General features: G+C 62.3%; 2 protein-coding genes across 3 annotated transcripts in view; one reads left to right on the top strand and one right to left on the bottom strand.

Moving 5' to 3' along the window:
- The window catches only part of BOP1 (BOP1 ribosomal biogenesis factor), a 56,017-nt gene that overhangs the window by 774 nt on the left and 30,806 nt on the right, over window positions 1-24,437 (bottom strand). The window contains exons 4-15 of one of the 2 annotated variants that reach the window (XM_051611393.1): window positions 9,323-9,477; window positions 8,718-8,835; window positions 8,531-8,632; window positions 8,056-8,268; window positions 6,758-6,919; window positions 6,249-6,329; window positions 5,184-5,253; window positions 4,243-4,375; window positions 3,137-3,317; window positions 1,248-1,536; window positions 1,054-1,138; window positions 109-216 (exon numbers count right to left, since the gene is read on the bottom strand). In XM_051611393.1, the coding sequence (XP_051467353.1) occupies window positions 109-216; window positions 1,054-1,138; window positions 1,248-1,536; window positions 3,137-3,317; window positions 4,243-4,375; window positions 5,184-5,253; window positions 6,249-6,329; window positions 6,758-6,919; window positions 8,056-8,268; window positions 8,531-8,632; window positions 8,718-8,835; window positions 9,323-9,477 (1,697 nt within the window). The remainder of the gene's footprint in view (window positions 1-108; window positions 217-1,053; window positions 1,139-1,247; window positions 1,537-3,136; window positions 3,318-4,242; window positions 4,376-5,183; window positions 5,254-6,248; window positions 6,330-6,757; window positions 6,920-8,055; window positions 8,269-8,530; window positions 8,633-8,717; window positions 8,836-9,322; window positions 9,478-24,437) is intronic. The other variant, XM_051611394.1, reaches the window with a different exon arrangement.
- Window positions 15,500-24,161, top strand: SCX (scleraxis bHLH transcription factor). The gene is made up of 2 exons (XM_051611422.1): window positions 15,500-16,033; window positions 24,090-24,161. The coding sequence occupies exons 1-2, from the start codon at window positions 15,500-15,502 to the stop codon at window positions 24,126-24,128; spliced, it is 573 nt and encodes a 190-aa protein (XP_051467382.1). The 3' UTR covers window positions 24,129-24,161.

The following is a 24,437-nucleotide window of genomic DNA, read 5'->3' as shown; positions in this document are numbered from 1 at the left end:
CCAGCCTGGCTCCAGAGCAGAGCTGCTCCAGCCCTCCCAGCATCTCCGGGGCCTCCTCTGGCCTCACTCCAACAGCTCCCAGAACCCCCCCAGGACCCCCCCACTTACTTGTAGACCATCCCATGGCAGACAATGACTGTCCCGTCGTCCGAGGCCGAGGCGAAGAGCGGGTAGTGCCTGTGAAAGGCCACGCTCCTCAGAGCCTTCTTGTGGTGCCTGCAAAGACACCAGGCACCATGTTGGGGCTGGGGGGACACAATCTGCCCCTGTCCCAACCCTTGGCCAGGGCACATGGCCAAGTTGATGGACCCCAAGTTCCACATGGGAGGGGAGAGGACAACTGGGACAGACTGGAACGTGCCATGAGCAGCTCAAACCAGCCCAGCTCCTGCTGGAGGCTTTGTCCCCAGCCTGAGCCTGGGAGGTCATAGAAGCATCAGGGTTAGCAAGGAGCTCTGGAGATCACCCCTCCAAGCCCCCAGAGCAGGGTCACCCCCAGCAGGGCCCACAGGAACCTCCAGAGGGGCTGGGGTGTCTCCAGAGAAGGAGCCTCCTCAGCCTCTCTGGGCAGCCTGGCCCAGGGCTCTGCCACCCTCACAGGCAACAAGTTCCTCCTCATGGGGAGCTTGACCCTCCTGTGCTCCAGCTTGTGCCCGTGGCCCCTTGTCCTGTCCCTGGGCAGCCCTGAGCAGAGTCTGGTCCCCCCTGCTGACCCCCTGCAGATACTGCTCAGCCTTGAGGAGACCCCCCCTCAGGCTCCTCCTCTCCAGCTGAACAGCCCCAGCTCCCTCAGCCTTTCCTCCCAGGCAGATGCTCCAGCCCCTCAGCATCTTGGGGGCCCTGCCCTGGACTCTCTCCAGCAGCTCCTTGGCCTCTAAGCACCTGGGCAGCCCAGAACATCCCCACCCTGGCACACGGTGGGACACCCAGGCACTGGGCCGGGATGGCAGCTCCCAGCACAGCCCTGATGGGCTCCATCCTGCTGCCAGGTCCCAGGAGAAGGAGCAACCCTGGGAAGAGCCTGGTGGGCTTTGGGGGGACAGGAGCACTCACCGCAGCAGCTGGTAGGGTCTGGTGGAGAGGTCCAGGTCAAACCAGGCCAGTTTGCTGTCATAGCTGCCACAGATGATGTTGTCACCTGTGAGAGGGACCAGGGTGTGAGTGGGGACAGCAGAGACCTCCAGGATGCTCCTGGAGGAGCAGGCTGCTCCGCCCGGGGCTCCTTGAGGAGCAACCCCAGCACGTACCTCCAGGGTGGATGGCCATGCTGGAGACCCACTTGCAGTTGGTCATCAGCTTCTTGGTGAGCTCCTGCTTGAGGAGGTTGTAGACACGGACGTAGCGCTGGGTGGCCACGAAGAAGTAGGGCCTGATGGGGTGGAAGAGGACACACTGCACCAGCCCCTTGCTGCGGCGGAACGGGCTCTGGCTCCAGCGCTTGCTGCTCTGGTGGATCAGCACCTGCATGTTGCTGTTGTCTGACACCACGCTGGCAAAGTAGTCCCCTTTGCCATGCCAGGTCACCTGCTTCACAGCCTGCAGGACACGGAACCACAGAATCATCCTGGGTGGAAGGGAGCTTGAAGATCATTGAGTCCAACCATAACCTAAGTCCCCCGACCATGACCTGATTTACCCGTTCAGTGCTGAAATCACGTCCCTCAGCACATCTACCTTTCTCCTGAACAGCCTGTTCCACTGTCCAACCACTCTCTGGGTAAAGAAATTCTTTCTAATCTCCTCCCCTGGAGCAGCTCCAGGTCATTTCCTCTGGTCCTGTTACCTGGGAGAAGAGCCCAACTCCCACCTCACCCCAGCCTCCTCTCGGGGTGGTTGTGGAGAGCAGTGAGGTTTCCCCTCAGCCTCCTCTTCCTGAAACTAAACATCCCCAGTTCCCTCAGCCTCTCCTCACAGGGCTTGTTCTCCAGGCCTTTCACCAGCTCGACATCACAGGCTGCCCCAGAGAGGTTGTGGAGTCTCCTTCTCTGAAGACTTTCAAGACCCCTCTGGATCTGAGGGATCTGCCCTAGTGGTTTTTGGCCCTGCTCTGGCAGGGGGGTTGGACTCGATGATCTTCAGAGGTCCCTCCCAACCCCTGATATTCTGTGACTGGGTCATGACTGGCACTGCCCCAGGTCCCCTCAGCCCAGGGGAGAGTTATAGAATCGTAGAACCATTCAGGATGGAGGAGCCCCTTGGGATCAGAGTCCAACCATCAGCCCTACTCTACAAAGTTCTCCCCTAAACCAGCTCCACCAACACCACATCCAAACGACCCTTAGACACACCCAGGGATGGTGACTCCACCACCTCCCTGGGCAGCCTGTTCCAGAGTCTGACCACTCTTGCTGTGAAAAAATTGTTCCTGATGTCCAGTCTGAACCTCCCCTGGTGCAGCCTGAAGCCCTTCCCTCTTGTTCTGTCACTGATGACCTGTGAGAAGAGACCAGCACCCACCTCTCTACAATGACCTTTCAGGTAGTTGTAGAGACTGATGAGGTCTCCCCTCAGCCTCCTCTTCCTCACACTAAACATTCCCAGCTCCTTCAAGTGTTCTTCATCAGATTGATTCTCCAGGCCCTTCCCCAGCTCTGTTGCCTCCTCTGTCCTCACTCCAGCACCTCAAGATCTCTCTGGAATTGAGGTGCCCAAAACTGGACACAGCACTCCAGGGGTGGCCTCACCAGTGCTGAGCACAGGGGGACAATCACCTCTCTGCTTCTGCTGGCCACACTATTTCTAAGACAAGCCAGGATGCCACTGGCTTTCTTGGCCACCTGGGCACACACTGGCTCATGTCATTAGAACCCCCAGGTCCTTTCCTGCCAGACCCTTCCAGCCACACTTCCCCAAGCCTGGAGCGTTGCCTGGGGTTGTTGTGGCCCAAGTGCAGGATGTCTGGATGTGGTGTTGGTGGACGAAGGGTCGTTGGGATGTGGTGTTGGTGGATATTGTGGAGTAGGGCTGATGGTTGGGCTCGGTGATCCCAAGGGGCTTCTCCAACCTGAACAGTTCTACGATTCTGTGATTCTGTGATTCTCTGCCCCGGCCCTTGGCCCTGCTGAAGCTCCTGCTCCTTGAGATGAGCCCAACCACCCGATCTACCCAAGCCCCCTCCCCCAGGTGCCCGTCCTGCCTTGCTGTGCTGGAGCAGCAGGCGGATGCCCCTGCCCTGCTCCTCGGGGCTGGGCACTGCCCAGCGCACCGGCTGCACTCGCTCCTCCTCCGGCGCCACGTAGGACTCCAGCAGCTGGTCGGTGGCCCCATAGAGCAGCTTGTCCCCAAGGCAGGGGTTGACCAGCAGCACCGACTGCTCCCTGCAAGGTAGGGAAGAGCGGATGGGTGAGAGCAGAGGAATCCCTTCCCACCAGCCCTGTGCCACCACGGGATGGTCCTGCACAGGGACAGAAACACGGGGAGGGAGGCGTGGGATGCTGCAAGCAGCCAGGACCTTCTGTAAGGCCAGCAAAGGGACAAGAGGGAGGGAATGGGGGACCCCTGTCATAGCCTGAGGGGCCCTGGGAGGATGGTGGGGAGTGGCTGGTGCCTCCACAGAACAGTGAAGGCCACCACAAGAAGAATGAGGGTCACCAAATGAAGTGGGAGGCGGGGTCAGTGTGAGCAGAGGTGGCTTTGCACACCAGTGTGGCCACCCTCACTGCTGGGGGATGTCATGAGTCTACAGGTGCTCCCTGGGGATTTGGGAGAGAAAATGTTGTTGGAGTGGGTCTAGAGGAGGCCCCGGAGATGCTGGGAGGGCTGGAGCAGCTCTGCTCTGGAGCCAGGCTGGGAGAGCTGGGGTGTTCAGCCTGGAGAAGAGAAGGCTCCAGGGAGACCTGAGAGCACCTTCCAGTGCCTGAAGGGGCTCCAGGAAAGCTGGGGAGGGGCTTGGGACAAGGGCAGGGAGGGATGGGAGCAGGGGGAAGGGTTTCCAGCTGGCAGAGGGAGCTGGAGCTGAGATGGGAGGGAGAAATTCTGGGCTGTGAGGGTGGGGAGAGCCTGGCCCAGGTTGCCCAGGGAAGCTGTGGCTGCCCCATCCCTGGCAGTGTTGAAGGGCAGGTTGGATGGGGCTTGGAGCAGCCTGGGCTGCTGGGAGGTGTCCCTGCCCATGCAGGGGTGGCACTGGGTGGGCTTTGAGGTCCCTCCAACCCAACCCAGGCTGGGATCCTGTGATACAACTCCAGGCTTGGTTCCAGCCCCGGGAGCTCGTGCTGGGGCTGCAGGCCATGCTGGGACACTCACACACAGATGGCCACCAGGCAGATGGTGGGGTTGGGGTTCCAGGCGATACTCTTCACCACCCCCCCCACGGGCAGGGTCTTCATGCACCTGGCTGTGCTCACCTCCCAGAACCGCACGGAACCGTCATCGGAGCCTGCGACGGGGCGGGATCAGGACCCGGGCACGGCTCCCCCAGGGCCAGGGGGAAGAAACCCCCCCCCCAGAGGGACCCAGCAACCTCCCCTGGTTCTCCAGCAGGTTCTCCACCCGCTGTTGAACGTGACCAGGAGCTGCTGCTGGGAGAACAACCCCCCTGCCTGTGCTTCCCCCTCCCGGTGCTCCCGGAGCAGCTGCCGGGCTGGCCGGGCGCCTGGGCCAGCCCCAGGAGCAGGTTGCCAGCAGCGTGGCTGTGTCCCCCCGCTCTGTGTGCATGTGTGTGCGTGTGTCTTGTCCCCTCTCCGTGTGTCCCCCACCCCTCTTCCCCCTCCTCCCCGCGGGTTGGGGTTATTTTTAACTCCTGATCTCAGCCACTTTCCCAGCCCGGGGCCAGGAATTCCACGTTGTGCAACCGGAGCGCGGCAGCCGCCACCGGGAGCTGCAGCCTGGAAAACTCTGGCTGCTATAAAAAGCACATGTGGCCTGGAGCTGCATCTGCTCAGCAACCCCCAGACCCCCCCCCCACCCCGGCCCTGGACCCCCCCTGGCCCGTGGGGCTCCCCCACCTCCCACCCCTCCAGCCTCCCTCTCTCCAGCTGGGATCCAGGCTCCTAGGGTGGGGTCCCAAGGGGGGCTGGAAAAGCCTTCTGGAGGACACGGCCTGGGCAGGACTCCCTGGGATGCTCCAGCCTCTTGCCTGGGCTTCCCCTGGAGGAGGGGCTGGCAGGAAGGAGGGGACACTGGGGACAGGCCAGGCAGTGCCTGGTGTGACTGAGATTGTCCTGGACTGGGGAGGGAATCCTCACCTGAGACCAACCACTGCCCGCTGGGAGAGACGCTGAGGCACCGCACCAGGCTGGAGTGACCACGGTACACCTGGGAGGGAGATGGGAGGCAGGGAATGGCTCTGGGTGGGACAGAACGTGGAGATCCTGCAGTCCACCCATTCCCCCAGCCCTGCCAAGGCCACCACTGCCCCATGTCCCTCAGCACCATCTCCAGGGCTTGGAAACCCCTCCAGGGATGGGGACTCCCCCCCTGCCCTGGGCAGCCTGGGCCAGGCCCTGACAACCCTTGCCAGGAAGGAATTGTTCCCCAGATCCAACCTCAACCTCCCCTGGGCAACTTGAGGCCGTTCCCTCTTGTCCCAGGGCTTGTTCCTGGGGAGCAGAGCCCGACCCCCCCTGGCTCCAACCTCCTCTCAGGCAGCTGCAGAGCCAGCAGGTCTCCCCTCAGCCTCCTTTGCTCCAGGCTGGACACCCCCAGCTCCCTCAGCTGCTCCTCACAAGTTCTCCAGACCCTTCTCCTTCTGCTCCAGCCCCTTCCCCAGCTCCGGGGCCCTTCCCTGGACACATTCCAGCCCCTCCATGTCCCTTTTCTCACCCAAACCTGACCCCAGGATTTGAGGAGTCCCCAGTGCCCAGCACAGGAGGACAATCCCTGCCCTGCTCCTGCTGGCCACCCCAGTGCTGACACTAGCCAGGATGCTGGTGGCCAAGCCGGGCTCATTCTCATGCAGCCCAGCAGCTCCTCTGTGGTGACCTCCCTGCCTTGCCCTAGGTTCTTCAAGGAGGGAAATGGGGCAGGGGGTCATGTTTGTCTTGAGGACCACAGAGGTCCATGTGCCACCAACCCCTGCAGGTCCAGACCTGGGGGCTCTGCTTTTTCCCTCATCGTGTGCTGGGGACCCCAGAGCTGGACACAGTGCCCCAGGGGGGTCTCAGCTGAGCAGAGCAGAGTCCTTTTGGTTGGAGAAGCCCCTCCAGTCCAACCACTACCTAGCACTGGCACATGGCCACTCCACAACTGACCAGGACCAGCTTGAGCCCATCCCACTGCCATGGTCCCTTTGGCTCCCTGCATCCACTTACCAGGGCCTGGGTGGTGGGGAAGGGCTGCAGGTCCCGTGGCTTGGGCAGTTTGGGGATCAGGTCCTCAGGGTCCACGTTGACCTGTGAGAAGCAGGAGGTGAGATGGGGCCGGGCTGCACCCCAACCCCTGGTGCTGCCCCCCAGGGTGCACGGGCTGTGAAACCCTCCCAGGCCCAGCAGAGCCTCCGGGTGGAAAACCCCAGCTGGGAGGGTGCGAGGGGCGTGACAGGAGGGGAGGTGACAGGAGGAGGAGGTGACAGGAGGGGAGGTGACAGGAGGAGGGGGTGACAGGAGGTGGGGTGACAGGAGGAGGGGGTGACAGGAGGTGGGGTGACAGGACAGAGCTTTGGACACAGGGCTGTAGGTGAGGAGCAAGAGGCCACCAGGAGCAGGGCTTTGCGCCCCAGAGCAGCTGGGTGGCATCAGGGCACAACACCTTGAGCCAAGCCCAGTCCAAAATGATCCCGGGACACCTGGGGTGCAGCGTGTGGGGTGGGAGGAGCCCTCACCCTCATCTTCCTCTGTCGGGGGCAGAGGTAGAGGTCGAGGCAGCGCTCGAAGCGCTCGTGGATGAAGCGCGGGTAGGCGGGCACGGCGCGCAGGCAGCGGAACCGCTGCGGCACCACGCTCAGCTTCCGCTCCTGCGGCTCCTGCTGCTCCCAGGCCAGCTTCTGGGGGGACACACACACATGGGTGGGCACGGGGGAGCAGAACAGAGAGATGCCCCCTCCCCCCCCCGAGCCCAGCAAGAACCGTCTTTCAGCCAGTTGCTCGTGGTCCAGCTGTGAGACATCCCTGTGCCCCAGCGTCCCCCCCAGCTCTGCCTCCAGCAGAGTCATCCTCACCCTGCCAGGTTCTCCTGCCCTCCTCATCCTTCCAGGTTCCCCTGCCCTCCTCAAGGTTCCAGGACTTCCCTAACTTCCTCATCCTGCCAGGTTTTCTTGCCTGACTTTGCCCCCCAACCCCTGGGCTGATGGTGCCTCTGGACACAACATGCCAGGATGGTCCCCGTGCCAGGAGAACCCCCCAGGAGCTCAGCTTGGAGGCTGCACCTTGTGGTCACTGCCCGGGAGGAGGCCCCACTCCTGCTGTTCATATGCATGGGGCTGAGGAACCTGTGCTTTCATTTCTATGGAATGGTTTGGGTTGGAAGGGACCTGAAAGCCCACCCAGTGCCACCCCTGCATGGGCAGGGACACCTCCCAGCAGCCCAGGCTGCTCCAAGCCCCATCCAACCTGCCCTTCAACACTGCCAGGGATGGGGCAGCCACAGCTTCCCTGGGCAACCTGGGCCAGGCTCTCCCCACCCTCACAGCCCAGAATTTCTCCCTCCCATCTCAGCTCCAGCTCCCTCTGCCAGCTGGAAACCCTTCCCCCTGCTCCCATCCCTCCCTGCCCTTGTCCCAAGCCCCTCCCCAGCTTTCCTGGAGCCCCTTCAGGCACTGGAAGGTGCTCTCAGGTCTCCCTGGAGCCTTCTCTTCTCCAGGCTGAACACCCCAGCTCTCCCAGCCTGGCTCCAGAGCAGAGCTGCTCCAGCCCTCCCATCATCTCCGGGGCCTCCTCTGGCCTCTCCAGCAGCTCCGTGTCCTTCCTGTGCTGGGGACCCCAGCCTGGCCCCAGCCCTGCAGGGGGGTCTCAGCAGAGGGGACAATCCCTCCCTGGCCCTGCTGGTCACCTGCTGGGGAAGCAGCCCAAGACATGGGAGGTTTCTGGTCTCCAGCTCATGGTGGGTCCTGGCACCTCCTGAACTCCCCTGTGTTCCCAGCCTCTCCCTGTGTCTCAGGACCCCTCAGGACCCCCTCCTCACCTCCTCCTCGCTGAGCAGGTACTCGGGGGGGGGGTTGTAGGACTCCTCGTGCCCAGGCAGCTTCATCTTGGGGGCCGGGACGTGCATCTTGTGGCGGCCCAGGATGGAGTTGGGATCCTCGTGGGCCCACAGGTCGTAGTAGGTGGGCGTGTCATCCTTGGGCTTCCGAGGCTTGATCCAGCCCATCTTGATGGCATGGACCAGCTTGGAGACCTGTGGGGCCAGCAGAGGTCAACCCCAGGAGCTGAAGGACTCCTCAGGCTTGGGGAGGAGGAGGTGTGGGACGTGAGGATGGAAAGGAAAAGCTGCCAAGCAGAGCTCCCTGAGGAGGACTTGGCACGATCCTCTGGAGCGGGAGCAATCGTGGGGGTGGGTGGCCCATGGCAGGGACAGGGGGGACTCCTGGGCAGGAGAATGACCCCAGACACCAGCAGAGCTTGGCTCTGTGCCCCCAAGGTGCCCTCAGCCCTCTCACCTTCTCCTTCTCGATGAGGGAAGGGATGAAGCTCCTCTTGTCCGCCGGACGATTGGTCACCGGGTGGATCATCACCTCGTGGCTGAAGAAGTCAACGGCCGGCTGGGGACACACAGAGCCAGGGGACAGTGGCAGATGAGCTGTCCCTGTCCGTCCTGGCCCAGCCCAGGGTGTGCCATGACCCTACCTCATAAGGGTTGAAATGGACATCCCCAAACTGCCCCTTCTGGAGCCGCTGCACCAGGGCCACCTGCTCGTCCGTCAGCTTGATGTCCGCGCCCGTCATCTTGTCCTGGACTGTTCTCCTGCAGGGAGCCCAGGGGGACAGGATTAGGGATGCAGCCTCCAACCCTGATGGTGGCACAAGCCACACCACCAGGAATCCTTGGTCTCCTGATGGCACAAGCCAGGAGACGTGGAGATCTCCAGCCCACATTCCAGGCTCTGGGCGGTTGGGGTGCAGGTGTGTGGACACACCCTCCCTGTGGGACCATGAGGCAGGGCCCAAGGCTTTGAACTGGAAGGGGGGAGATGGAGGTTGGATCTGAGGAAGAAGTTCTTCACTCTGGGTGGGGAGAGCCTGGCCCAGGTTGCCCAGGGAAGCTGTGGCTGCCCCATCCCTGGCAGTGTTGAAGGGCAGGTTGGATGGGGCTTGGAGCAGCCTGGGCTGCTGGGAGGTGTCCCTGCCCATGGCAGGAGGGTTGGAACTAGATGGGCTTTGAGGTCCCTCCAACCCATTCCATGGGTCCGTGACTCTGTGTCACACCAGGCAGCCATCCCCCACGTGCTCACCAGTAGTCAGGGTTCTCCATCTTCTCCAGGAACATGTCCAGCTCGTCCTTGTTCCTGATGGGCTTGTAGATCTTCTTGCCCTCCAGGTTGTACCCGATGTGTGGGAAGTCCTGGTACCACTCCATGGGGATGTTCCCCACCGTGTTGCGAATGTCCTGGAGGGGAGCAGAGGGACATGGTGAGAGAGGAGGGCTGGGGACACCATATCAGGGTGTCCAAAAGGAGGAGGAGCAGGAAAGCTGTGAGATGTCCTATGGAGCCAGGCTGGGAGAGTTGGGGTGCTCAGCCTGGAGAAGAGAAGGCTCCAGGGAGACCTGAGAGCAGCTTCCAGTGCCTGAAGGGGCTCCAGGAAAGCTGGGGAGGGGCTTGGGACAAGGGCAGGGAGGGATGGGAGCAGGGGGAAGGGTTTCCAGCTGGCAGAGGGAGCTGGAGATGAGATGGGAGGGAGAAAGTCTTCTGGGATGAAGAGAAGGTTTGGCCTCCAACCCCAGTGCCCGGCCTGACTGTGGGCATCCTGGAGCTGTGCTTCCTTAGGGGACGTGCAGCCCCTCACAGGATCCCGGACTGGTTTGGGTTGGAGGGACCTCAAAGCCCACCCAGTGCCACCCCTGCATGGGCAGGGACACCTCCCAGCAGCCCAGGCTGCTCCAAGCCCCATCCAACCTGCCCTTCAACACTGCCAGGGATGGGGCAGCCACAGCTTCCCTTATCATTCTACAACAACAGAAGTTTCATGTTGATTCCACAGCAGCAGAATAACTCCATTCTGATTGGGAAAGACCTTTCAGACCATCAAGCCCAACCATGAAGGTCCCACCTCACACTGGGGCAGAAGATGCCAAGGTCAAGGGCAGCAGCAGGAAAGGTTTCAAACCCCTTTTTCTTGCCTCACATTTGCTGCTCTGCTGCCTTCATCCCTCCCAGGGGCTCGGTGGCCACTGGGGTTGGCTCAGGGTCACCCATCCCAGGTAGGAGCAGGGAGAGGTTGGGAGCAGGAACTGGCTCCTCAGGGGGGCTCTGGGCTCCCACTGGCTCCAGTTGCCTGGATCTGCTGCCCCAGTGCAGGGCTTGGAGAGGCCCCAGAAAGCTCATCTGGGGACTGGGAATGGCTCCAGGACACCAGGGATGGTTCCAGGACACCAGGGATAGCTCCACGATGCCAAGGAGGGCTCCAGGACACTAAGGATGGCTCCAGGATGCCAGGCAGGGCTCCAGGACTCTGGGGATGGCTTCAGGGCTGGTTCCAGGACACCAGGGATGGCTCCAGGAGGCCATGGATAGCTCCAGGACCCTCAGGATCAGCAGGAATGGACAGGAGTGAAGGTCCTCCAGCCTCTCCCAGCTGCCCTGGCCTTGCAGAAGGCGGAGACCCCCTCCCCTGTTACAGCCACAGAGGGACAGAGGTGTGAAGGTGACCTGTGCCCCCTACACCCCACAGTCAGGGGTCACCCTCAAACAGCCCCCCCCAGCACCATCTGGTCCCCATAAACACTTGGAAACAACACGGAGCCTCCCATGGAAAAGGTGCCTGGGGCCTGGGAAGGCAGAGCTGCCCCCAGGGCCACCTCAGACCCTCCCACCACTGAGCAGGGCCAGGGCAGGATCATCATGGAGATGATGTGACAGACTCTACACCATTCCTCCATCCTTATTCACCAAACTCCCATTCCTGGATACTCTACAGAACGGATTTCATAGGATCCCATGACACTGGTTTGGGCTGGTGGGACCTTAAAGCCCACCCAGTCCCACCCCTGCATGGGCAAGACCCACATCAAGACCTGTCCCCATCCCAGGAAGCTGCTGCTGCACTTGCCCAGATGCTGCAGAAGCTCAGCTGAGGCTCCAGGGATGATCCCCTCATCCCAATCCCAGCACTGGGATCCACATCCCCCCCATCCCAGTCCCAGCACTGGGATCCACATCCCCCCCATCCCAATCCCAGTGTGGGGGGGAGGGGGGATTCCCTTCTCCCCCTTCCCCACAGCAGGGAGGAAGGACCAAATTCCTCCCTGATGGATTTTCCTGGGGCTGTGGCAGCAGCCCAGGAGCCTCTCACCCCCCCACGCCCCCCGGTGGGCTCGCCCACCCCCCCGTGTCATTAACACATGGGCCAGGAGGGTCCGGAGCCCCACGGGGAGGAGCTGCTGTCACTCAGCCTCACGTCTGGAAGTTGTTCTTGGATGGGCCCTGGGCATTCCTAGACACACATTCCTGGCAGCTGGAAAGCCTCGTAGGAAAGATTCTTCTCTTGAAAATATCCGGTCCACGTGGAGGAGAAAGGGGAGGGGGCACAGGCAGCCCTCCCACCCTGGAGACCACGGAGCTGGGGGAGCCGCGGGGATCCCGGGATCCCCTCCCCTGCCCCCCGAGGTGACCACAGGGCTGGGGAGGGATCTGCACCCCCAGCAGGGACCTGCACCCCCAGAGCCCCCATCCGCACTTCCCGTGGGAGAGGGATCCCCGAGGGGCACCCTCTGTGGGGGGGAAGCTCTGGGGTCTGCAGGGAAGGCTCCCCAAGCACCCCCTGAGAGCAGGTCCTGGCTGCACCTCCTCGGCCTCCCAGCCAGGGAATTAAGTCAGGGCCTCCCTGCCAGGCCAAGATTCCCGGGAACAACGCTGGGGCAGGGATGGATCGCAGTGGGGAATTTCAGACTCCTTGGCCCTGGCCTCCCTGGGACAAGGCACCTGCACCCGGCCCCAGGGCTGGGAAGAGGATGCCCAAACTGGGACATGATGGAAGCTCTCTGGGAAGGCAGGAGAGCCACAGAGCCAGGGGCCGGGATGCTACAATTCCCAGAGCCAGATGCTGAAGGGAAGAGCAGGGCTTCCCCAGCCTGCTCCAGCCTGCACACAGGACCGCTCCCCATCCCGATCCGGAAGAGCCAGGCCACAGGGAGACAGAATCAACGGTTCATTCTGGTTGGAAAAGACCTTTCAGATCATCAAGTCCCACCATAACCCAGCTCTACCAACCGCTAACCCAACTCTGCCTCCTCCAGTTCCAAACCAGGTCCCTCAAGCACCACGTCTACCCGGCTCTAAGTGCGTCCCAGCGGGAAGAGCAGCGCCGGGAAAGCGGCCGGAGGTTGTGCTTGGATGGAAGGTGCTAGAGAAAAGCAGGATCATTAGAGGAGCTAAACGAAAGCAGATGCCTCCAGGAGCCCGGGTTTCCAGAGCACAGATGGTGACTGCCCAGCCCGGGGAAGGAGGTGACACCGGTTGGGGTTTCAGAAGCTGCTGAGGCTGCTGGTAGCTCAGTGCAAAGGTGTGAAACGCCGGCTGGGAGGGACAACTCCCCCCCCCGGGGGAGCTGCTGCTGGGGGGGGGTCTGCAAGGAGGGGAAACCTGAGACCTCCCAGCAAATGGAAGTTCCTGCTCCTGAACGAGTTAAACCGCGGCGGATCAACGGATCCACAGCCCAGGAACTCCCCAAGGGCTGTGCCTGGGGGTCTAGTTCCACTGCGCCCACCCGGGGGTCTCACCCACTGCCCCCAGGGCTGGAGCTGCTGCTCCTAGGACTGTCAGTTCTCCCAGAAAAGCAGCCCCTGGTCCTCCTGCCTGTTTTATGTCACCAGGCTGGGACAAAGCAGTTGGGAGCTGAGGAGCCTCCCCACCAGCTTGGGCACAACCTGCTCCGGTGCTCGGAAGTCCACAGGATCCCTGGACCCATCCTGGGTGCAGGGCCATGGAATCACAGAGTCTCAGACTGGTTTGAGTTGGAAGGACCTCAAAGCCCACTCAGTGCCACCCCTGCACGGGCAGGGACACCTCCCAGCAGCCCAGGCTGCTCCAAGCCCCATCCAACCTGCCCTTTAACACTGCCAGGGATGGGGCAGCCACAGCTTCCCTGGGCAACCTGGGCCAGGCTCTCCCCACCCTCACAGCCCAGAATTTCTCCCTCCCATCTCAGCTCCAGCTCCCTCTGCCAGCTGGAAACCCTTCCCCCTGCTCCCATCCCTCCCTGCCCTTGTCCCAAGCCCCTCCCCAGCTTTCCTGGAGCCCCTTCAGGCCCTGGAAGGTGCTCTCAGGTCTCCCTGGAGCCTTCTCTTCTCCAGGCTGAACACCCCAGCTCTCCCAGCCTGGCTCCAGAGCAGAGCTGCTCCAGCCCTCCCAGCATCTCCGGGGCCTCCTCTGGACTCTCTCCAGCAGCTCCGTGTCCTTTTTGTGGTGGGATCCCAGCCCCAAACCTTAGGACCAGCCGGATGGCCTGGGATGCTGTGGGGATTCCCATGTCCCAAACCTCCCAGCCTGTCTCTGCAGCTCCAGAGCTGCCCTTCCAGCCCCTCCTGGCTCCAGATCCATGGCTGATGCCATGAAGCCCACCAGCCATGAGGTGCCAGCCAGCCTGGGGCTGCCACCAAGCCCTGGTTTCCCTTGCTCCCAGGTCTGGGCATGGAGAAGTGGGACAGCTGTGGTCAAGGAGCTGATGGGGACCCATGGGAACCCCAGCTCAACCCCCCAGCACCGAGGAGGCTGCTCGAGCTGCCCATGTGTGCACGAGGAGGGAAGGGGAGCAGGGTCTGGGGCAGGGGGCAAAGCCAAGCCTGCCTGCAGGGGCTGGACAGGGCATGGGGACAGGCTTGGGGACAGGGTATGGGGACAAGGCATAGGGACAGGGCATGGGGACAGGGTATGGGGATGGAGATTGGGGGTGGGGTATGGGGACAAGGTAGGGGGATAGGGTTTGGGGGTGGGGTAATAGGATGGAGTATGGAGACAGGCTAAGGGGACAGTGTCAGGGAACAGGTTAAGGGGACAAGGTAGGGGGACAGGGTACAGGGACAGATTAAGGAGACAGGGCATGGGGACAGATTAAGACACAGTGTGGGGACAGGGTAAGGGGACATGTTATAGGGACAGGGTAGGGGGACAGGGTAAGGAGACAGGTTGTAGGGACAGGGTACAGGGACAGGTCATGGGGCCAGGTTCCAGGGCCAGGGTTTAGGGACAGGCCTGGGGACAGGAGCAGCTGGGCTGCCCCCCCCGGGGGGCTGGCAGACACCGTGTCCCCCCGTGTCCCCCCGTGTTGGGGCTGGGTGGAGGTACTGGCTCCTCAAGGGTTAATTCCTCCCTCTGCCCCATTAGCAGCAGTGGAGCAGGATGGATTGGGATGGATTGGGATGGATTGGGATGGATTGGGATGGATTCAGCAGCAGGAAGGGGAAGGAGCTCCCGAGGCTCTCTCTGCCAGGACTGATCCCATTCGGGAGCCCAATTCCCCTTTCCCAGCCCTCTCCCAGGAACCGGCTGCCTGGGAATCCCAAAGCAGGGGGCTGGGGGACCCTCCCCCCCACCCCCAGCATGTAGGGACCCCCGGGAGCCCCCCCAGTGCCCCCCCAGCCCCACACAGGGGGTGGGGAGGACGTTGCACCAGCCCCATGTGCCCAACAGTGCTGGGCAGCCACCCGGGGCCACGAGTCACAGCAAGTGCTTCCATCCTCCTATCCAGTGGTTTTCCAGCTGGCAGAGGGAGCTGGAGCTGAGATGTGAGGGAGAAATTCTGGGCTGTGAGGGTGGGGAGAGCCTGGCCCAGGTTGCCCAGGGAAGCTGTGGCTGCCCCATCCCTGGCAGTGTTGAAGGGCAGGTTGGATGGGGCTTGGAGCAGCCTGGGCTGCTGGGAGGTGTCCCTGCTCATCGCAGGGGTGGCACTGGGTGGGCTTTGAGGTCCCTCCAGCCCAACCCACCTGGGATTCATGTCATGACCCTCACCAGGCAGCCCCTCCCCCCCTCCCTGCTGCAGGCAGGACCCCCAGCCCAGCCCTGAAGGGTTAAACCCCCCCAGCCAGGCGGGATGGAGGGTGAGCTCAGGTAGGCGTGAGCCTGTGGCTCCCAACTTCCAGCCCCACTTCCAGAGCTGGAGCAGAGCTGCCTGGAAGGGAGGAGGGGCCTGGCTGACCAGCTCTGCTGCCGCTGCCGCTATAAAACCCCTCGCTCAGCTCCTGCCACACATCCTAGGATGCACACGTGTGGGGAGAGGGACCCGCCAGCCCTGCCCGCCCGCCCTTAACCCCTTCAGCGCGGAGCCGGAGCGGGGAGCAGGCCCCGGGGACCCCCCAAAGCCCACCTGGGGGAAACCCCTTTTTTTTTTTTTCTCCCCCCCCCCAAAGAAGCAGCATGAGCACTTGGAGCTGAGGAGAGGGAGGAGGTCGGCCAGAGCCCGGTGCTGTCCCCACCATGTCCTTCGCCATGCTGCGCTCGGCCCCCAGCCGCTACCTCTACCCCGAGATCAACATGTTGTCGGAGGACGAGGAGAACGGCAGCGAGAGCTCGGGCTCGGATGAGAAGCCTTATCACCACCACCTGGATGCCGACGGTTACGCCATCAAGGCCGGCAAACGCCGGCACGGCAAGAAACCCAGTCGTCTCCCCCGGGAGCCTCGGCAGCGCCACACGGCCAACGCCAGGGAGAGGGACCGGACCAACAGCGTCAACACGGCCTTCACCGCCCTCCGCACCCTCATCCCCACCGAGCCGGCCGATCGGAAGCTCTCCAAGATCGAGACCTTGAGACTGGCTTCCAGCTACATCTCCCACCTGGGGAACGTGCTGCTGGTGGGGGAGGCGTGCGGGGATGGGCAGCCGTGCCACACCACCTTCTACCACCACGGGGGTGGTGGTGGTGGTGGTGGGAGCCCCCCCGGGCGCGACGGTGACAACTCGCAGCCCAAACAGATCTGCACTTTCTGCCTCAGCAACCAGAGGAAGCTGGTAAGTGGCCGGTCGTGACATTCCTGGTGGGAATTACGGTTGGAAAGGAGCTGGACGCTTTGCGGGGCGGGGGGGGGGGGGTCCAGCTGGGGCAGTTCCAACCCCATCCTCACCACAGGTGAGGGGTTGGAGCGACCCCGGGTGGACCTCCCGGTGTCCCCTGCCGTGGTTGTGGTGAAGGTGGGGTTGGGGAGCAGTGGGAGACACTGGGAGAACTCCCAAGGGATCTGCGTGGACACGAGCTGGAGCGCCCAGCAGATCCTCTCGGGGCGCGTCCAAATCCCAGGCGTGGGGAAAATGTGGTGCCTCCCTCCTGGCATGTCCCGGATTTCATGGAATCCCAGACTGGTTTGGGTTGGAAGGGACCTTAAAGCTCATCCAGTCTCACCCCTCTGCCAGGGACAGGGACACTTCCCACTGTTTGCTGCCCAAAGCCCCTGGAAGTGCCTCTGGATCTCGCTGAAAGGGACGGGAGAAGGGGAAACCTTCCGAGGGTGAGGAATGGATTCTAGGAGCTGGAAATTGGAGGCACAGGGAGAGTGAGAGTCTGGAAAAGAGTCTGCATGTCCCGTCAGGCAGCAAACGGAGAGGCCAGAGGGATTTGGGAGCAGGGCTGGATGCAGCCGGGGCGCCCAGCCCCCTGATGCTGGTGGCCCAGTGGGTTCCATGAACCCAGCTGTGGACCTGGTATCCCAGGAGCTGTGCTGGGACAGGGATGGGGGGAAGCTGAGGCCAACAGCCTGTAGGTTCCCCTCAGGCATCCTGGAGGATGGCAGGGACCAGCAGCTCTGCCCCAGGAGCCCTCAGGCAGCTGGCCCAGGGAAAGGGTCACCACCAGCAAGTGGGAGCCATAAGGTCCCGGTTCACCCAGTGTTCCCAACTCCTTGGCTCTCTACCCCGTGTCTTTAGGAGGAGACTGGCTCTGGCAGAGGTTGTCTCCGTGCCCACCTGGCACCAGCTCCAGCCAACACCTGCCCCGTGAGCCATGGCTCTGCTGGGATGGGCACCAGTGCCCAAGGAGGGTGAGGGGGGGTAGGACACAGCCCAGAAACCAGGCTGGGAAAAGCAGAGATACATGGAACAGTTTGGGTTGGAAGGGACCTTCAAGATCATCTAGATCCAAACCCCCTGCATGGGCAGGGACACCTCCCACCAGCCCAGGCTGCTCCAAGCCCCATCCAACCTGCCCTTCAACACTGCCAGGGATGGGGCAGCCACAGCTTCTCTGGGCAACCTGGGCCAGGCTCTCCCCACCCTCCCAAACCCAGCTGGAGCAGCAGCTCTGCGGAGGCTCCAGGGGCTGGGAGAGACAAGGAGCTGCTGCCACCCTGGCACAGCCCTGCCCATGCCAACAGACCTGCGAAAGAGCAGGGCAAGCAAAAATCCCTGGAGGTGCCTTTTTCAAGGCATTCCTGGTGTCTGGAGCACACACGGCCCGGGAAGGGGGCACGGGGTGGATTCCAGAGCCTCAAGCTCTGCTCGGAAGGTTGTGCCCTGGGTGGGTTTCCCAAACCTGCTGCTCTCCTGCGTGGTGCAGGTGGTGTCTGGCAAGAGAGGGAGAGGAGAGTGGGAAAGGGGAAGCAGGGAATGGCTGTGGGGATGGCACCAGAGCCCTGCACCCACCTCCCACTCTTTGAACCCCTTTAAGCCCCACCAGAAACACCCTGGAGAGGGAGAAGCTTTTGTTACGGATTCAAGGCTCATTAAGCAGGAATCGGCGGCGGTAAAACCAACAGCTTGAGGATTCCAGAGCAGGAAAACCCCAAACCCCGTTAATCCCCTTGGCGCGTCCTTTCCAGCTCAGCAGAGAGGGAGACAGAGCTGGGAACAACCTCAGGAATCTTTGCATCTGCTGGGATCTGCACTGTTAAACCCCAGGGCAGCCGGGACGGATACACGGGGCTCCTTCCACTGGGAATCAGAGCCCGAGTGCTTCTCGTGGCCACAGCTGGGATGAGCACCAGTGTCCAGCCCTTCCCAGTGGGACAGGGATGAGGAGCACGGGCTGCAAAGTGTCCTTGTGCTCCAGCCAGCGGCTCCAGCCGGGGTCATCCCATGTCAAAACAGAAGCTGCAGGTGGGGAAGCTCCTGCAGGGCTGGGCTGGAAACTCCAGTCACCGGCTTGTCCGGAAACCTCCTCCAGCAGCTTCCCAGCTCCAGCCTCCTCCCTCTGCTCTGCTGGTGCTGCCACTTCTGCAGCAATCCCAGTGAATTCCCGCTGCCACTTCTGCAGCAATCCCAGTGAATTCCCACTGCTGCTCTGCATCAATCCCTACAAATTCCCATCACCACTTCTGCACCAATTCCAATCAATTCCCGTCACCACTTTTACATCAACGCCTATAAAGTCCCACTGCTGCTCCCGCACTGATTCCACTGAATCCCCAGGGCCACTTTTCCATGAATCCTTATAAATTCCCATTGCTGCTTCCACACCAGCTCCCAGCTCAGCAGGAACAAACGGCAGGCAGGGCTGTGCCAGGGCACATGGAAAGGACAAGCAGAGCTGGGGACACAGGCCAAGAGGGGCCACCTCCCTTCCTGCAGCTCTTCTAGAGAAACCTCCTTGAGATGAGACCCTCAAAGTCTGTTCAAAGGGACAAAAAGGGGAGAAGATCCTTTGGTTTGGAGGAGAAATTAGCTCAGGATGGGAATGGGGGGTGTTGAGCTTGGAGCAAAGGAGGCTGAGGGAAGACCTGCTGGCTCTGCAGCTGCCTGAGAGGAGGTTGGAGCCAGGGGGGTCGGGCTCTGCTCCCCAGGAACAAGCCCTGGGACAAGAGGGAACGGCCTCAAGTTGTGCCAGGGGAGGCTGAGGTTGGATCTGGGGAACAATTCCTTCCTGGCAAGGGTTGTCAGGGCCTGGCCCAGGCTGCCCAGGGCAGGGGGGAGTCCCCATCCCTGGAGGGGTTTCCAAGCCCTGGAGATGGTGCTGAGGGACACGGGGCAGGGGTGGCCTTGGCAGGGCTGGGGGAATGGTTGGATTCGATGATCCTAAAGGTCTTTTCCAGCCAGAACTCCATGATTCCATGACTCCTCACCAGATGGTGCCTGGCAGTGCACTCGCTCTGCTCCAGATTTTACGGGCAAATCACGACTCAAGAGGTTTTATTGTGTGTTAAAGGAATAAAATAAACCCCCTTTTATCAGGAAGGTATTTTGACAAATGGTGAGGAAATTGAAGCCATCTCCTCCGGAGCTGCCGGCGCGGAGCAGCTGGGATCTGTCAGCCTGATCCGCGTTGGGTGGAAGGGACCTTGCCTGGGGTCTGGAGACCCCCATGGTCACCAGCCTATTCAGGAGAAGCCAACTATGACCCAGGGTAGCCCCCTCACACCAGCAGGCTCAGGAGCTGGGACACACACAGCTCCTCCAAGACCCCCTTCCCCATCCCGGGAGAGAAAGAGGGAAATCCCTCCTCTCCCAGACACACTCAGGCAGGTGGCTCCAGGCTGAGCTGGCAGGGGAGCAGCTTGATCATATCACAGCACAAACTGTGTTGGGCTGTGGGGTCCTGAGGTCACCGGGGCCCATCTGTCCCCGTGAGGGAGCTCTGCTCCCCCCAGCCCGACTGCTCACCCGCAACCACGGCGCTTCCACCAGCATCACCTCGGGGGACGTGATCCTGTCCAGGCTTTGCCACAGAAATCATGGAGTCATGGGATGGGTTGGGTGGGAAGGAACCTAAGAGACCACCCAGTGCCACCCCTGCACGGGCAGGGACACCTCCCAGCAGCCCAGGCTGCTCCAAGCCCCATCCAACCTGCCCTTCAACACTGCCAGGGATGGGGCAGCCACAGCTTCCCTGGGCAACCTGGGCCAGGGTCTCCAGAAAGGGTGACCCCCTGAGGGATCTCCCCCTGCCCCGTCCGCCCCTCTTGTCACCAGCTCTGCATTTTGCACCGTGCAGATCCCAACCAGCCCTCAGGCACCTGCTGTGGCCGGGTCTCCAAAACCTCCTTCCCAAAAAGCCCAAGATGAACGTGCCCAACCCTCCAGCCCTCCACAGCCTCTGTCCATGCACATCATCTCCATCCTGACCTGTGTGAGGCTGCACTCAAGTCCAGGGGGAAAGGTGATGCCAGAGCTGCCCTCAGTCCTACAGAGACAGGCTGGGGTGTTCAGCCTGGAGAAGAGAAGGCTCCATGAGAGCACCTTCCAGTGCCTGAAGGGGCTCCAGGAAAGCTGGGGAGGGGCTTGGGACAAGGGCAGGGAGGGATGGGAGCAGGGGGAAGGGTTTCCAGCTGGCAGAGGGAGCTGGAGCTGAGATGTGAGGGAGAAATTCTGGGCTGTGAGGGTGGGGAGAGCCTGGCCCAGGTTGCCCAGGGAAGCTGTGGCTGCCCCATCCCTGGCAGTGTTGAAGGGCAGGTTGGATGGGGCTTGGAGCAGCCTGGGCTGCTGGGAGGTGTCCCTGCCCATGCAGGGGTGGCACTGGGTGGGCTTTGAGGTCCCTCCAACCCAAACCAGTCTGAGATTCTGTGATTTTATGAAAAGTCTGACATGCTGCAGAGAGGCAGGAGATGGCCCCGTGGTGCTGAAGCCCCAGGAGATGTAGCAGAGCTCAGCTGTCACCTTGTCCCCAAGCAGCCTGTCTGGGAGGGCAGGGACACCAGGGGAAGGTGGTGGGTCAGCAGGCTGAGGCTGAGCTGCTGTGCTGAGGATCTTCCCAGGGAGATGGATCCCAGGAGAGAGCTGGGACAGGATGTCTGGGGTGTCACCTGCTCCGGGCACCCAAGGGACAGCCCAGCCGGGCAGCAAACCCCCGCTCCCCCCTTCCTAGCTGGGACCTTCTCCTTGTCCCAGTTCTGTATCCCAGCAGCAGCCAGTGGGCAACCAGGCTTGCTGGGATTCATGGAGTGTGACTCAGCCTCCCCGAGCTCCCGGGGACTTTCCCAGACAGGGCTGAAACCAAGAGCATCTCCCTGGAAAGATCCTGCTCCTGAGCTGGGCTCTGGGGGCGGCTGCAGCTCCGGCTTCTGCTGCTGCCCCAGGTCCCTCTCACGGCCAGAAACCTGCACAGGGACAAGGCCTGGGATGAGCCCACCTGGGCAGGGGGAAGGAGACACCTTCACACTTGTCACCGGAGGCGCAGGGTGACGGGGGGAAGGTGCCAGCATTGCTGGGCAGCAGGAACGGGCCGTTCCCATCAGGGAGCGCTGGGCGAGGGGAGGTGGGGACACCCCACCCCTGCCGGGCTTGTGATGCTCCAGGTTCTCCTCTGTGGCTGCTGCCACTGCCACCAGCCCTGCCAAAAAGTCCAAATCCAAGCATGGCCTGAGGCTGCTCAGGAGATGAGGACCCTCGTGGTGCCCTCAGCCCTGGAGATGGTGCTGAGGGACATGGGGCAGTGGTGGCCTCGGCAGGGCTGGGGAACGGGTGGGACTGGGGGATCTCAAAGGATTTCCAGCCAGAACCATTCCATGACTTGGTGACCAGGTGCTGCTGAGCTCTCCTGCATCTGCGGTGGGGGCTGCTGGGGGCGGGTCCAGCCAGGACAGGCATTGTGAGGGTCAGCAAAGCCACCACCTGCCTCTGTCCCTCTGTCCCTTTGTCCCTCTGTCTCAGCCTCTCCCCACCTGTGCCTGTTCCTCTCAAGGGGGGTAAGACCTGCTTGGTGTGGACCAGACTGTGGCATCAGGATCTTCCCCCCCTGCCTGCTCTGACCTCAGGGGTGACAGTGTCACCCATTTTGGGAAGGAATATTCCCAAGATCCAACCTCAACCTCCCCTGGCACAACTTGAGGCCGTTCCCTCTTGTCCCAGGGCTTGTTCCTGGGGAGCAGAGCCCTACCCCCCTGGCTCCAACCTCCTCTCAGGCAGCTGCAGAGCCAGCAGGTCTCCCCTCAGCCTCCTTTGCTCCAGGCTCAACACCCCCAGCTCCCTCAGCTGCTCCTCACAAGTTCTCCAGACCCTTCTCCTTCTGCTCCAGCCCCTTCCCCAGCTCTGGGGCCCTTCTCTGGACACACTCCAGCCCCTCCATGTCCCTTTTCTCACCCAAACCTGACCCCAGGGTTTGAGGTGGGAAGTCACACAGGGTTCATTGAGGGAACCTGGTGCAGCCACTGGTGTTGGGCCCCAACCTGCTGAGCGGCTCCGAGAGGAGCCACCAGCTGTGAATGCCCTTGTTTGGTGGCAAAACGCCACCAAAGGTTCCTGAGGGCAACCTTCCTGGAGCAGGTGGTGATGACACATGGAGTGAGGACCTCACAGGTGGGGGCAGGGGTATGGGGGACAGGAGGAGCAGGGGGACAGGAGGAGAGGGGGGACAGGAGGAGCAGGGGGACAGGAGGTGCAAGGGGATGGCTCCAGGCAGGACGCACTGATCCCGTCACCTGAGGACACCCTGGAGCTCCATGTCCCCATCACAACATCCCTCCCCACCAAGGCTCCCTCCTGCTGTGACACAGAGCAAGGTCCCTGTGCCACCACCCAGGCCAGGGGACAGCCGGCAAGGACTGGGGGGGGGGGGGCCTGGACTCTGCAGCAAATTTTGAGTTAAAAAACCCCACAATTTGGGCCTGGGGTGGGAGGGCAGAGAGGCCGGGGCCAGGGAGGTGGGCAGAGGGTCCCCTGCACCCCCCCAGAAGCCACCAGCCAGCCCCCCCAGGCGGGGTCTCGGGGACGGCTCCGCAGCCCCGTAATTTACTGTTCCTGCCGCACTTAATGGCAGCGGAAAGGCAGGTGAGAGGGGAAAAAATATGAGGCGGGATTTTCCGAATCCCCATTTCCTCTCCAGACAGAAGGAGAACTCCTGGGGCCCGAACATCTGGGAAATTTAATTTCACCATTTCTGAGCTGAACTCCCCTTCCCCCTCGCCCCCCTCCCCACCCCCCCGGTAACAAAGGAAGAGTCAGAGCAGGGGCCGCACGTGCAGCGCGGGGGGAGGACCCAGCCCAGCAGAGGGGAGGTGGAACCACCACCCAGGGCATGGTCTGTGGGTGGAGAGACCAGCACCCAAGCTGGTCGAAGCCTGGAGGGCCACGAGTCCCACCAGACTGGAAATGAGAAGCAGCAGCTTTGCCGGCGCGTGACTGGGTGGGGCGGTGGAGGTGTTGGTGGCCATGGTGGTGCTACTGGTGGAGGTGTTGGTGGCCATGGTGGTGCTACTGGTGGTGGTGGTGCTATTAGTGCTGTTGGTGCTGGTGGGAGTAGTGGTGGCAGTGATGGTGCTGGTGGTGTTGGTGCTGGGAGTGATGGTGCTAGTGGTGCTGGTGGTGGTACTGGTGGCAGTGATGGTGCTGGTGGTGGTACTGGTGGCAGTGATGGTGCTGGTGGTGGTGGTATGGTTGGGAGGACACCATGATGGCACAGAAAGGTCCCCTGCAGGCCATGAATGGTGACCAGATGGACAGGGAGGGTTTGGTGTTTCTGAGGCCTCAGCAGAGCACACAAAGATCCTGGTGGCAAGAAGAAATTCTGGGCTGTGAGGGTGGGGAGAGCCTGGCCCAGGTTGCCCAGGGAAGCTGTGGCTGCCCCATCCCTGGGGGTGTTGAAGGGCAGGTTGGATGGGGCTTGGAGCAGCCTGGGCTGCTGGGAGGTGTCCCTGCCCAGGCAGGGGTGGCACTGGGTGGGCTTTGAGGTCCCTCCAACCCAACCCAGTCTGGAGTTTGGTCAGTGTAGAGGGTCTGTGTCCCACCCCCCCTCTGTGCGGGCAGAGGGCTCAGGAGGTTTGACAAGTGACCCCAAAGGACACGCTGGGGACACGGCTCCCGGGGTAGAGGTGCTGGGTGTCCCCAGGCAGAGCAGGTGGCAGAGGCGGGTCCAGGGCAGGGGGAGGCTCCTGCAGGAGCTGGGTTTTGGGGCAGACCCATCTCCTCCTCCTCCCACTGACCCTCTGGATCTCCAGAGAGACACAGGCGGGCGATGCTGCCACCCTGGGAACGTTCCCCACGGCTCCCGAGAGCCACTGGAAAGGAGGTGCCAGGGGATCCTCCTGCCAAGGGCACGAGGTGGGATGTGGGGAGGAGCAGGAGGCTCGGGGGCTGCAGTGGGTGCTGGCACAGCTCCCAGCCCCTGGGGGTGGGATTTCAACCTGTCTTGCTCCTTCCTTCCCCGCAGAGTAAAGACCGAGACAGGAAGACGGCGATCCGGAGCTAGATGCCGGCAGCTCTCGGGATGGACACCAAGGAGGAGCAGAAGGAGGAAGGATGGAAAAGCCACACACACCAAACCACAGCCACGGACATTCCTGCTGTCACCCTGCCTGCTGGGGAGAGAGCTGCAAGGTGCCACCCCCAGAGGACCTTCCCCTGACCCGGACACATGGGAGTCCCCGTGGCTGGGAAGGGTGACGGCAGATGGGAGGTGACCAAGGGACACTGGGGACAGCAGGACTTGGTGGGAAGAACGCTGAGCAGGGACGCCCCGAGACGAGCCCAAGGGCCAGGGGACACCCTGTGTGGAAGG

The sequence above is a fragment of the Apus apus genome, chromosome 2 (assembly GCF_020740795.1).
Source record: "Apus apus isolate bApuApu2 chromosome 2, bApuApu2.pri.cur, whole genome shotgun sequence".
Taxonomy (NCBI): Eukaryota; Metazoa; Chordata; class Aves; order Apodiformes; family Apodidae; genus Apus; species Apus apus.
This window is presented reverse-complemented; position numbering and strand designations above follow the sequence as displayed.

Excerpts from the sequence above, each read along its gene's own strand:
- SCX (XM_051611422.1), top strand. The coding sequence starts at position 15,500 with ATGTCCTTCGCCATGCTGCGCTCGGCCCCCAGCCGCTACCTCTACCCC. Across the intron at positions 16,034-24,089 it reads TCAGCAACCAGAGGAAGCTG|AGTAAAGACCGAGACAGGAA; the intron begins GTAAGTGGCCGG and ends CCTTCCCCGCAG.